We start from the raw sequence: 13,284 nt of genomic DNA, 5'->3' as shown, positions 1-13,284 counted from the left end.
ATTATATGAGATAGCCCCTTCATTTTGTCGAAGAACCACCTTTCGAATTATTTCCAGTCAATTTAGAAACACCCTGTATAAATTTTGATTGAAAACGAGTGGGTAATCGAGAATATGAAGTGAACGTATTTCAAATCGCTTTCGTTCCTAAACCGTTGGTGTTTACTTATGGAGATATACCCAATAGTAGTTAGATCTTTTAAAACGCGCATTCGCCAATTTGCAACTTTTGCCATTCTTGAGAAAATTACATGTGGTCATTGAATGTGTTGGTTAATTTTGACCTTTCAGCAGCCCAAGTTCCTCCTGCTGTAAGAATTTACAGGGAATCTATCCAATTGAGCTAGTTTTTAAGGATTTTTTTCGTGAACAAGTCGATTTATTCGGTTGCATGATTGATTCCGACCCTTTGCTGCATCAGACCTCAGTAATTCCCAATCTGAATAGGACTAACCCTCAAGAACCGGTGTCTCAGCTATATATATGTATATGTATATACATATATGTACAAGAATGAACATAGCGTCTTCCGACTCTGAAGGGGTATTCAAGGGGAGGCTGATGTAAGGGAGTGCAGTCCAGCGACCTCTGAAGATTTAGGATTGTGTTTATGGAGGCGAAGGCTGAGAGCTTCGTGTGCAGCACGTAAGAATCGGGGTGGTGGGAGGTGGCAGATTGTAGGTGTTGGTATTGCGCGAAGACCTTGGGTGCCGCCCGCTCCACTGCCACTATAGATACACACATACAAACAACACAAACTGCATCGGCGCATCTGCGAGAGTCAGGACCGCCTACGACTCTCCTATACCATCTCGGCGACTTCAATGACCCTTTTTGCGCAACAACACAACTAACTCTTGTTCTTTCTAGCGAAAAAGAAATAATTAATAGGCGCTGTTACCGTTTATGTATTTAGTTGTGTTTAGGTGTTGTGCTGTGAGTGAGTGTTTACCTGCAGGAATGAAGTACTGCGAAACACGGATGCTGGCTTCCTTTGCACAGGTTTTTACTAACTTTTTACAATTGTTTACACGTTTTCTAAACAAATAAATATCAACACTACGGGATTTTCTCAAAATTATACGGAATTTTCTCATAGATAATCCACCCAACCCTAGAACACTCTTATGTTGAATTTCAGCCAGACACAAAATGTTTCTTGCAATTAAATTCATACCCTCACATCGCTCACTCAATTATTCAGTTTTTTCTCGTCTCAAACATTGAATTCAGTAAAAAACTCAAGACTTTGCCACATCCTTATTCAAATAAAACTCATGGAATTATTTCGTGCAGGACATCTCTAATTTTCGATACTAATAGATCAATCATCTTGAATATTTCTCAAATAATCTGAGTTAAGACTTACGAGACACTTCGTCACAAAACAAAACATCGTTCTGACCAAACAAACATACTTAGTTTCACCAATATCCCAGTGAGCTTTCCGTTGAAAACGGCATCCTTAGCGGTGTTACGTTTTCGACGCTGTTCTGCGGCCGTCGGGACGCTATCCGACCCTCACGGCGCAAACGACGATGCTCAACTGAATTTCCGATGAGAGCTTGTAGCTTGTTGTATACGTATATACAGGGATCACAACACATAAACATTTCGGCCTAGTTTCCCGTTTCACGTAGTTTCAAGCGCAGTCTCTGGCTGGGGTGAAAATAGTATGAAATTCATGAATGAAGCGTAGTATACGCGCTGAATGAGGTGTAATCATTCATTTCTGCTGTTTCGTGTTTATGTTTATTAAATTCGTTACACTGAATGGATGCGTTTCGGTTGTCCTAGGACTTTGTCGAGTGCTTTTTGATTTATCGTCTTTTTTCTCTTGTTCAACGTGAAAATAATCCTAGAATTCTCTTCAACTTCTTCTCTTTGAGAAAAATGAATTTAAATACATCAATATATTTTTGAATTATCAGATGATTTAGTTGGAAACTTTCGAGAATAATGTCCAACAGCTACAAAAATGATGAAAAAATATGAAATTTCCGCATTAATATAACATGTATTGACCTATTTCTACTGTTTTGTATGTGACAGTGAGTAAATTATGTATTTCAACAAGCATCATATGATATTCGTTCCCTAAGATCCAAACTCCTGTTGTAAATTATACTAGTGACATTCGCAACCATACAAAATATCTAAATCTGTCATTCTAATGAATGACTCTGTCTTAATCTTGTATTATCCTGCCTGCATATTACTTCATAAGCCATAATGCAGTGCTAACTCCATTTTCGGTAATGGAATCTTACACGAAGAATGTACTACATTATCAAATCATAAACAGTTAAAAACAGAATAATACAGTTAGTTTTCATTCTATCAAAATTAGAAATTGCTTGGTTCAGCTGAAATCAAACCAAAATATGCTTCTTGTGGAAAGAATACACTATAAAATGTCAAAATAATCGTATGGTCATGATTCTGATTCACAAGATTCATTTTTCATCGTGAAAATATGTATTTTGTATATGGTGCAAAATGGCGAATGCGCTTAGTTTTAAATTTTGTCAGTTTCTTCATTATTTCTAACGAAAAATCGAATATTTTCCTAAGAAAACCTTTTAAGTTAGTCGAAAAAATCATAATACTTTCTCAAATTCCTAAAATTCGAATCTTATTGCATGTAAATGGTAAAAAGTGATATACAAAATTATTCTACCTGATCTACCGGACTTTTTTCGAAATCTGATGACATTAAATTCCGAATAACGATTTTCCCTGCTCTCGAAAATTCAGGTATACTGTTCAAAAAAATCATATATAAGTCTTGGCTCATGAAATTCTAAATATGTACCTCATATTCATAATTCATGTCATAATGATTCAAGATTAATGAACTCAGATTCTCAGATTTATAATATGATCTTCTTCAAAAATCGGACAGAAATTAATGACATATCATTCACTTACAAAGTCCTGAGCAATAAATTTCAAAACAATGAATTTGCTCAACAAAAAATTTCAGTATTACTCTTTGAAGATTCAGGCTTTTAAATATATTTTAATCTGAGTTTTTAAGTGTGAAATGCGCCAAATATTCTCCACTTCAGGGAATAATTCAGTCAGAGTATTCGATATTTATAAGTTACGTGGAGATTTTTGTTATTCAATTCATTATTTAGTTTTTTTTGTTGTTGGATTTTTCTTTTTCGTTTTATTTTTCTCTTTAATGAGTTTGTATTTTCTTTTATATGTTTGCAATTTCTATGTAATTGTAAACTCACCTATGAACTCTGAGAGTTGATATACATTATTTAGTTTTACTAAGTAATGCAAATTCGATCTTTGTATTAGGGTGTATTACTTTACAATTTATTCGCTATAAACCTTCAATATACGAAATATTATTACTCCCTGATAAAGTGGTAGTGCAGATCTATCTATGTATCTATCATTTATTTATTATGGTTTGGAATAGTTAAAGTAAGGGTAGCTTATACAGGTAAAGAAATAAAGTATGACACAAAAACCCCTTTGAGCAGATGGTGGTCGCATGATTACCATCTACCAATAGGGGTTTCTTATTTTTTTTCACTTGCTGTATAAACTTATCTTTGTAGAGCCAAAGCCAATAGGACTTTCTGTGTTGAATTCTCCTAGTTTGCTTTCTTTCGTGACAGACCATCAAGTATATTCTCACAGCATTTAGAAGAAGAAAAGTTATTCATCGCCTCCTGAGAAATGAGGATTTCGAGAAAATGAATCGAAAAAATCCTGATTACGCGTAATCTCTAATTCGGAACGAAATGTGGGTATGAACCGGGAATGATATTCGGCGAAAATATCCATATTGAAGAATCTGCAAAAAAAAGCGGTGAAATTGACAAGAATGATTAGGCAACTGGGTGTAAGGACTGCGGAATCCCTTCATCTGTCAATGTTTCACCCCAAAGTTTCATTATTGCTTCGCCAACACGGCGTGAACTGATTCGTTGGAATCTTTTATATTTAAATTGCTAGTGGTGGGCTTCCCGTGTAAATATTCCGCTCCTCCGCCATCCTCATCAGAGATACAGATATTTACTCAACTGTATTTTTCTTCGGAGAATTATTCGGATGAAGTTTTTTACTCTGCGTTCCCGCCGTTTAATTTCATTGTTCTTTCGCTCCTGCTCGATGTTTTATGTTTCTTTCGAGTTTTCTATTCGAATGTATGGGATGATGCACCTAATGAAATGCTAAATTGCACCGTTTTCCCCCACCGAATTTCACTCATTGTTTATTCTCAAGCAAATCTTTTTAATGACTTATTCATGATTTTTTTCAAGGACTGGCACGATTTGATGAAGCATATGAAGTTCTGTAAGGTGTTTGTTGATATAAAATTGGTATATCTTTAGAATTGTAATATAAGCTACCTTGTAACTTATTCTGATTTGAAGGGGGAAAATATCATTTTGCGATAGTCGAAAAATTTTTCAATTGACCCCATCTTTTTGGGAATTTTTCGAAGATCATCTTTCGACACGCGTATCTCCCAGAAAAATCATCGTAGATCTAAATATGATGCATATTCTAAAAGAGCAGCTCTTCTAGTTACAAATCTCGAAATTTCATCGGCCTCTGTGCAACCGTTCGGTCTTGACGTTTTTCTAACTGACCCCATCTTTTTGATGTCTTTTAGGTATCTCCCAGAAAAATCATCTCACATCTAAATGTTTATATATTTATATATTTCTTGATATTTTCCCCATTATTTTTGAATATCAGATTACTGAAAAACTGTGTAGTATGCAGGAAAATATATATGAGGAATACTTCTATTTTCCAAAATGGTCAAGTCAATATTCATTAGTGAGCGTTCAACTTACTTTTAAGTGTTAGGCTCTTCGAATTTCTGGTATTTTCATGGTTTATAATGGTCATAATGATAAAAATGGAAGATGTGTGTGGAATTTTGGAAAAAAGGAAAAAACTTTTCCTTTCGACCTCAGAAATTTCGTAATTATATGCACAAGTCAAAGACTCACCCTGTATAACCTTCCTTTCCGATCAATATTCTTCTTCTAACCGTGTGTGTGTGAAATTCCCAAATATCTCCCTATTCTGTTCTAATAGAAATTTTTTATTCCCGTCATTTAAAAGAACGGGCCTTGGTATCACTTTAAAATTTAATACTCAGTTATGAGTCAACAGGGCAATTCAGGGCCGATGTGAATAGGTCATAAAAATAACTTCTTGGGGTAAAAACGCCACGACATAGGGTTTCAGAATCCACTAATTTGAATGTTGCTCTTTCCCAACATAAATAAGGCGAAATTGCTTTTTAGAAACACCTCAACTATTGATATTCAAGGAGGGAAGGCTTCCCGCAAAAACTCGAGAAAAAATCCTTACCCATGATCGCATATTTCATATGCAAGGAGCTGTTTTGCTTGCCGAGGCAATATTATTTCCATATTTTTCACATAATGCGTCTCTGTATATGGGTTTTATTTCATGTGACATCATGGCAATGCATTTTAACGTCTTATCATTCATTGGGGGCTCTTCGCAACTCTTTGAAAACAGCCACCGGTAAATATTTGTTTGGGGGTGACTTTCAGGTTATTTATATTCTATTATTTGATATATTTTCTAGGAACACCTATATTTTTAACCATGAATATTTCTCATCTTTTGAAATGTTTTTCTCGGTTTTATAGTATTATTAAAAACAGTCAGGCTTCTTCTACCTACAAGTTACCTATATTTTGCGATGCCTTTCACATACTTCCTCATTTAAACTTGAGATTGATATCAAAACAAAGCAAAGAAGTGGAAAAAACGTAATTTTCCATTTTCCCCATTTTATATCTTGTCTTATTATGAAATTTGTGATTTTAGTCTTTTTGTGACTAGGTGGATTTGCCCTAAATTGAATTCCCTCAATAAAGAATACATAATCGGTTAGGTTGAGGTCAGTTAGATTATAAATTCACCAAGTCCAAGATTAGAAAGAAAAATATTTTTCTCCATTTTGATTTGTTTCAATTCTAGTGAAAATTAAGAACTTTTGAATCGTTTCAATTAAATAAAATTTCTGAAGAAAAATCCACTCAGACTTCTCTCAATTATTCAACAGAATTTCAATGAAACACTGGATGTTTATTCCAATTCAAAATCGCATAAATTTTCGCAATTTTTCGAAAAATGACAAACAGAATCTCGTCATTCAGACTTTATGCAATATTTTAATTGGGCTGTTTTAAAAAATCCATAACCCTGATACGGTTGTAGTCCAACACAGTTCAGGATCTGTCTGAGACGGAGAGCCATTTCTGTTTTTCAATAAATTTAGGAAAATGGACATAAATGGCCGAGGTACCTTGGAGGAAACAGGGGAAAACAGGCAGTATATTACCCAATAAAACATGCTAAGCGCGTACATATACGTTGACAAATGTACAGTTTTAAAGGAAGCAGGGGTCCCAGACGTAATTTACAATGGTCAGTCTCAATACCGACCATGACTGCTGAATTTCACACTTTATGAGAACGTTGCTGAACTTAACGATGCCCCTAATTTATTGAAGTCCAGCAGAACTGCCAATGCACCATGTGTCGTTGTGCCAACGACAGGCTCCATTTGTAACTTCTTGGGGTGGTCCTCAACTAAACAGGAAACTGCTAAATATTAATAACTCTCGATTACCTTACACTTACTAAATCCACCGATTTATCAATTCCAGTCATTATCCGTTTGTCCGGTCTAACGTGTAAGGGTATTTTGCACCCACTGACCCCTAATTTATTGCCCGAGTATCCCTCACAAAACTGGAGCTATTATTTCATGCACTGCTCATGACAAATTAAATTACTTAGACCGTTTACGACTGATAGATCTTGAGATTTATGCGAGCTTGACCGTGCAGAACTCAAGTGGGGGATTTTGGAAGAATTCTCATGCAGAATTTGAACAATTTTGTAATGAGTAATCGATATGTTCGCATTGAAGATTGGGGAGTTATTTTGATTGTCGAAGTTTCTCTATGTTCTCCTGAAACATCTTTTCTGTAGGTAACTACTTTTTCCTCCACTACAGGAAGGTTATGGGCCAATGAAAGGAGTTTGGATTCCTCCCCTGGCAAGTGCAGTGTCCTTCTAATTTCCTTTGATTCTCGAGTGACCAGTCCTTGTTATTCTTGCCTATGGTACAGCTTAGTACTATTGAAGTTCAAAAAGCTTTTCAGTTTCATTAAATTTTGAAGGTGTTACGTCGAAAAAAATTACCAGGAAGATTACTTGTCCATTAACACCTCTTATTGTGGCCATTTCAGTATTTTTTTTTATAGTATAGCTATTCAAAGATAACCGAATTTACTGAATTTTAAAAGATACTCATTTTGTGTGAGGATCGAAAGTTCAAACTTTGTTCGCTTAGTTTTGGATTTAGCATTCTTGAATCCGAAAAAATAGTATTGATTTCCAGCTTCATCTCTCGATACATTGTCTACCAGCCGCTTTCGCAGCAGCTAATAAAACCACCCCTGCCTTGTAGATTACAAACAGAGGGTATACTACTGTTTCCCGCATTAATCATTCAATATCAATTAGCGGTATACTGAATTATATAAACTCAATCTTGGAGCCGAACAAAAAAGTCATCTTATGAAAGTTCAATGTAGGAGCTTACAATTTACAGATTGATTTAATATTTCATTGAAATATCTTAAGACATAAATAGCAGCGGAATTGTTTGCCAATCTAGAAGCTGGCCTGGAGGAATGCTTCTTCATCTTCGCTTACAGGCGAATTTGGATGGGGAGGTGGTTTTGGGAATTTAAGTTGCATCAACTCTAGACATTTGTGTGTTATTAAGTCATCACAACGTTTCTTTTTTGGATAAAGTGGAAAAGTAGACGTGGGGAAATTCATCCCTCGGTATAGGTGATTGATTTCCGGTAGCCTACATAGCTGGAGGACGCATTAAGGCGTCGGAAGCCATGTGTCTTGGTGCAATGGCCTGATCATAATATCTGTATACCTTCGCTGAATATATTGCCCTCACTCCGTAAAATAATCTAGACGTAGTGCTGGCTGTCCTTCTCTAAAGGCGCCCTGCATAAGAAAGACGCCAAATTGGATTTATTTTTGCTATTCGTGCTGAATGAATATACTCCTAACCACATTTTCGCTTCTTATACATGCGCGTTTCTCTTGGCGTAATAAATGGAAAACACTCCGCACTTCATACGTGACGCAGTTAATTCTATTTTTCTTTCAGATGTTCAAACACTAGCTACGGGGGGATTTTGAATCTTCGTATTCTGGTGGGGACTTTCGAAGCCACCCTGTAAGGCTTCGTCCTGACGAATACCTGCAGTTTTTTCGTGAATGCTCTGATTTAAAACACCTCACGCCCAATGCGAGTGGAATTCGTTTCGGTTTCAAGATAATCGAGTTGAAGAGTTTCAGTAATGATAATGAATAATTGAGAGGTCTGCCTTTTCGAAATTCCTCTCAACTCACGGTATGCCTCTCCCGAATTTCCAAAGAATTGTCAGCAAGAATTCAGCCCAACCAACTCCTGGCCAGTTTGGACCTTCGTAGAGCAGTAGAACCTAATTAAATACGGAATATTTCCTTAACTTTGACTGAAGTTTTTCACGAAGAGGATTTGCAACATAATGTTGAGTTCAGAGTAGTACAATATGCACTAGTTCTTCTGTTCTTTCCTCACCAGCTAGAATAACTCAGGAAAAAACTCCGAATTCTATAGAAGATCAACATCACCCCATATTTTATGAGCATTTTTCCAAGCTGTAAGACTATTAACACATTAATTGAACGTTGCTGTCTTGTGAAATAACCCCGAGAGTCTACACGACCAGAAACATCGTTCGTTGGTGATTCTTTTAGACAGTTTTTCTTCGTTACAGCAGGCAGCATCGTTAGAGAAGGTTCTAAAGGAACAACAACAGCACCAACAACTCGAACTAGAACGCAGTTGGGACCAAGAACGAGACTTCAAGGGAAATGGAAACAGCACTCCCACATCAGAATCAAGATTGCAAGAGGCCACACCGTCACCATCATCAGATACGCAGAAAAATTTCACTGCAACAGTGCCTCCAATATCACAGGTTACTAAAATCTCAGTCCCTCAGACAATTTTCACTCATTCCGACTAGACGATCTGAAATCATATGATGAAAATGTTGAATTGATCTTCTTTCAATATCTCGGTACTTGATACCTGATCAAAATCATTCCAAATTGTGATTAATCAGATCCACATCGACATTAGGTTGGAATGAACCTACAACCTACGAATTTTTTTCAGACACAAACTCCTGTGCCCCAGGCTCAAATTATGAACGCACCAAGCTCTAACTTACACCATATTCTGCAGCAACATGTCCTTAGTCCCTCCCAATTACAAAATTTGATGAAGCAGCATACAATTCTACAACAGCAACAGCACCAGGTAACATTGTTGATGGATCGAAATGAGTTGTAGACGATACACATCATTTTCCACTCTCTATTGTATATGAAAATCATACAGGGTGGCCCAACCAACAACCTGATTCTCAATACAGGCTAGCTACAGTGTGAGGTTGCAGTGTATAGACTCCAATGAATATTTTTGCAGTTACGACCAGTCCAGAATACTTGCCTTATTCTAAATTTTCTTAAGTTGAATGGAAATTATCCAAAAAACAGACAGTTTTGTAAAATTTCACTGAATACATAACTGAAATCCGCTCTCCTGATTTCTAACTGAACCAGCAGGGTCTTCTTAATCAACCAGTTGCAAAACTGCTGAAACATTGTTTACAGGATGCGATTTCAAACAATCAACAATAGATTAAAGACAGTTGTGACGTTCCAAAAGATTCTTGGTGATCATATTGAGAGTCTACAAACTTTTTTGCAACCAGAAATTACCAGATACCATTCCGCTTAGACTAATATCGTGGAGGTGCATCCACATTTTCTTCCACTATTCATTGCTAATAGATTAATGTTACCACGTAGAATGATTACAGTACAGGATAGCACTGAATGAGATCTTCAGAATGAGATATCGCAACAATCCTCTCTGTTAATCAGGTTTTAATTTCTGTTGGTCCACCCTGCATTTGCCTTCGGCAAACATTGTAATATCTTCCCTTGCAGCAACATCAGTTAGTCGAATTGGGGAAGAAACAGATCGAGCAGACGATCCAGCAGTTGCAAGAACAACTCCAGTTGAATCTCATCCAGCAGACACATATCCTTCAGAGTCCAGACAAGAAGAAGGCCTCTTCATCTCTCCAGCAGCTTGGATTGCAGCAGCAACAAATAATACAGCAATTACAGCTCATGCAGAGGCAATACGTTGGTTATCAAGGCATAGGCATGCAGCCCCTCATGGTGACGCCTGGTCAAGGTACGAAGGGAATGAAGAAGAAGAAGAAAACGAAGATAAATTCGAATTATTGATAATATAAATAGTTTTTCGATATTTAGTAAACATTTTCAATAGAAATTTTCAAATATATTGATTCATTGTTGAGGCCGATTAATGCATGCGAAAAATTAAAAAAGTAATTGAACAAGAAGTGAAAAAACACTACGTGGGAAGAAAACGCAATCGGATCGCCTCAGGCAGGTATGTATGTCCTGTTCCCGCCCGTCCATTCAACCCTTATCTAGTGAAACAACCTCAAATTGGGCAATGCCATTGGAATAATCGATCATTTGTACTTATGGAGATCTTATCGGTCGATGCCGAACTAGAAAATTACTTCTTTTCCAATTCAACCCAGGTGGAGGGCGGCTTCACGTGCGGTCTAGATCATTGGTACTTGCCCATCCTTCTCCCCATCCTGTTCCCCTTGGGTCATACATAATCATGCCTGGGCCTGTCCGATGTCCGAAAATCGAGATCTCCGTGAAGCCGTTAAACACCGTGTACGAGAGACTATTTTTATTTCAAGCTCAGTTTTCAATCGGCAGGTCTTAATGCAAGAGAAGTGTCGAACCATTGGAAGGACATTGGCGAGCCACACCATCTTTCGAATAAGACTCCATCTGATATAAATGGTGAGCATTCCAATTTTTTCTTCGATAGACGTGGGGGAAAGTTTTTTTTTTCGTTGTATTGTCGATGATGAATCGTGATTCTTTCAGCATAACGCTGGGTTACAAAGAAAACATTGGAGAATCATGTAAGGAACCAAAACATCTGCTAGATTGCCTTCATAACTCGAAAGTTTCAGTTTTATTTTGGCCTTGCTTGAGTCTGAATGTTGAGTTTCATTATTATGGTATTGACATGGAAAATAAAAACTAATAAAGAAACTCTGTAGGGCAATCTCTAAAGCTTCAAATGGAAAGAGATTAAAAGTTTCACGTTGGGTCTACAAAGTTTGTCAAAGAATTAAAAATTCATATTGTATACAAGCCAAAAACATAACCCACCATGTGATACAGTAAAATAAAACATGATTGACTGATTATCAAAGAATCGCAGATTTTTCTTCGGTCCCCAATACCAATGTTTCTATCTAGTCCTCGTATAAACTTTAATTGGACCAGGTTCACTGGGGAAAAAACTCCAACAAAATCCTAGGGATGAATCGCTGATTTTTGTGCTGCCATCTATTTTTCCATAGTCGAGCTTCGAGAAATACTGACGCGAATATTCAGATCCCTCTTTGAGCACCACAGGGGTAGCTACCCCTCTCTCATAATCAATACTGGAGAGAAATACAGAACCCACGTCAGTCCCATTCTGGATCCAGATTTCTACTCCTGTGATACAGAATATTTTCGCGATTCCATGGAGGGAAACTCGATTCATATTTATCCCTTTGCTAAACTGTAAATCGAGGTTCCAAAAGGGGTATTAATTATTTCCAGATAATTCACCGGGGTTGTTGGGAGTAGTTCCGAACAGAATAAAAAGGGAGGACTCCTCAGAAGAAAAGCCAGACAGAACGACTACACCAGAAAGGGTTCACCATCTGTACGGGCATGGGGTGTGTAAATGGCCAGGTTGTGAAGCAATATGCGAAGATCTGCAGGTTTTCATCAAGTGAGAGCAGATTTTAGTTCTCCTGGGAGAATCCCTTCAAACGGTTGCCCTTCTTTTCAGGCACTTGAACACAGAGCATAATTTGGACGACAGGTCTACTGCCCAGGCTCGTGTCCAAATGCAAGTAGTGTCACAATTAGAACTTCAACTTCAGAAGGAAAGAGATAGACTGACTGCTATGATGCAGCACCTGCACCTATCGAAGCAGCTTGGTGCCATGGACCAATTGAAGGAGGGTTCAGGGCAGCTGACCCCGAAACTATCTGTGGGTTCAACGACTCCTCAGCCACCTGTTTCCATAAACCACATGGTATCAGCTATAAGGTCTCCGGTATTGCATGCGGCATCTCCTCAAATGGGTGGACCAATCAGAAGAAGATTGAGCGATAAATCTGCGTTATCTTTGGCGGGAGGTGAGCCTTTGAGACTTTATATTTTTCAGTATAATCAAAAATATCTGTTGTGCTGCCGAAGGCTTACCTTATATGCTGGAGAGAGCAGGATTAGATGTCCAACAAGGTACAAATATGTTCTTTCAATCATTCGCGGATTTGATTTGCGTCCGTTATTCGGGAAATTAAATCGGTATTTTCTTATCGGATTTCAGAGATTCAAAGGAATAGGGAATTTTACAAGAATGCCGACGTTAGGCCACCCTTCACTTACGCCTCTCTCATAAGACAGGTGAGACATTACGGTGAATATGTTTTATCAGGAGTTACAGGAATGATTTTTCAGTCAATTATAGAATCTCCAGACAAACAGTTGACGCTGAACGAAATCTACAATTGGTTCCAGAATACGTTCTGTTATTTCAGAAGGAACGCTGCCACTTGGAAGGTATTGTTACTGTTTTTTTTTTTTTCATCAAATGATTATTCACTGTTTTTATTGGTATTATCATCATTGAATGGTCAGTGATTGAAACTTTTCAATTATGCACTTGAAACAATCCACCTGAAATTTTTATTTCCAACGGAAGTAGCATTTCCTATACATGTCGGGGGGTTTTTACTTCAAGATCGGGAATTCAAGGATGTAGGTTCAACTCATGGACTAATAATGAATGACTCATGAAACAGTTGCCACACCAGACATCAAAATTTTACTGTTTGTTTCTTTTATTGAAAATTATGGAAAAAACAGTTTATTCATTGGCAGAAAGAATTGGACGCACAGAGCTGCTGTTTCGTTTTCAATCTCCCACTCTGTATGTAGTTTATTATTAGTCCTTCATCGGCCCGAGAATCTCTTCA

General features: G+C 37.3%; 1 protein-coding gene across 4 annotated transcripts in view; it reads left to right on the top strand.

Moving 5' to 3' along the window:
- Positions 1-13,284, top strand: part of LOC123321254 (forkhead box protein P1) — a 96,322-nt gene that overhangs the window by 74,663 nt on the left and 8,375 nt on the right. For 2 of the 4 annotated variants that reach the window (XM_044908688.1, XM_044908690.1), the window contains exons 4-11: positions 8,883-9,086; positions 9,287-9,430; positions 10,126-10,378; positions 10,948-11,034; positions 11,854-12,028; positions 12,089-12,441; positions 12,636-12,712; positions 12,767-12,868. In XM_044908688.1, coding sequence (XP_044764623.1) covers positions 8,883-9,086; positions 9,287-9,430; positions 10,126-10,378; positions 10,948-11,034; positions 11,854-12,028; positions 12,089-12,441; positions 12,636-12,712; positions 12,767-12,868 — 1,395 coding nt within the window. Of the gene's footprint in view, positions 1-864; positions 1,003-8,882; positions 9,087-9,286; positions 9,431-10,125; positions 10,379-10,947; positions 11,035-11,853; positions 12,029-12,088; positions 12,442-12,635; positions 12,713-12,766; positions 12,869-13,284 lie in introns of those variants that run through there. The other 2 variants (XM_044908692.1, XM_044908689.1) reach the window with 2 other exon arrangements.

Source organism: Coccinella septempunctata, chromosome X, assembly GCF_907165205.1.
Source record: "Coccinella septempunctata chromosome X, icCocSept1.1, whole genome shotgun sequence".
NCBI lineage: Eukaryota > Metazoa > Arthropoda > Insecta > Coleoptera > Coccinellidae > Coccinella > Coccinella septempunctata.
Note: the sequence above shows the minus strand (reverse complement) of the source record. Positions and strands in the feature narration are given on the sequence as shown.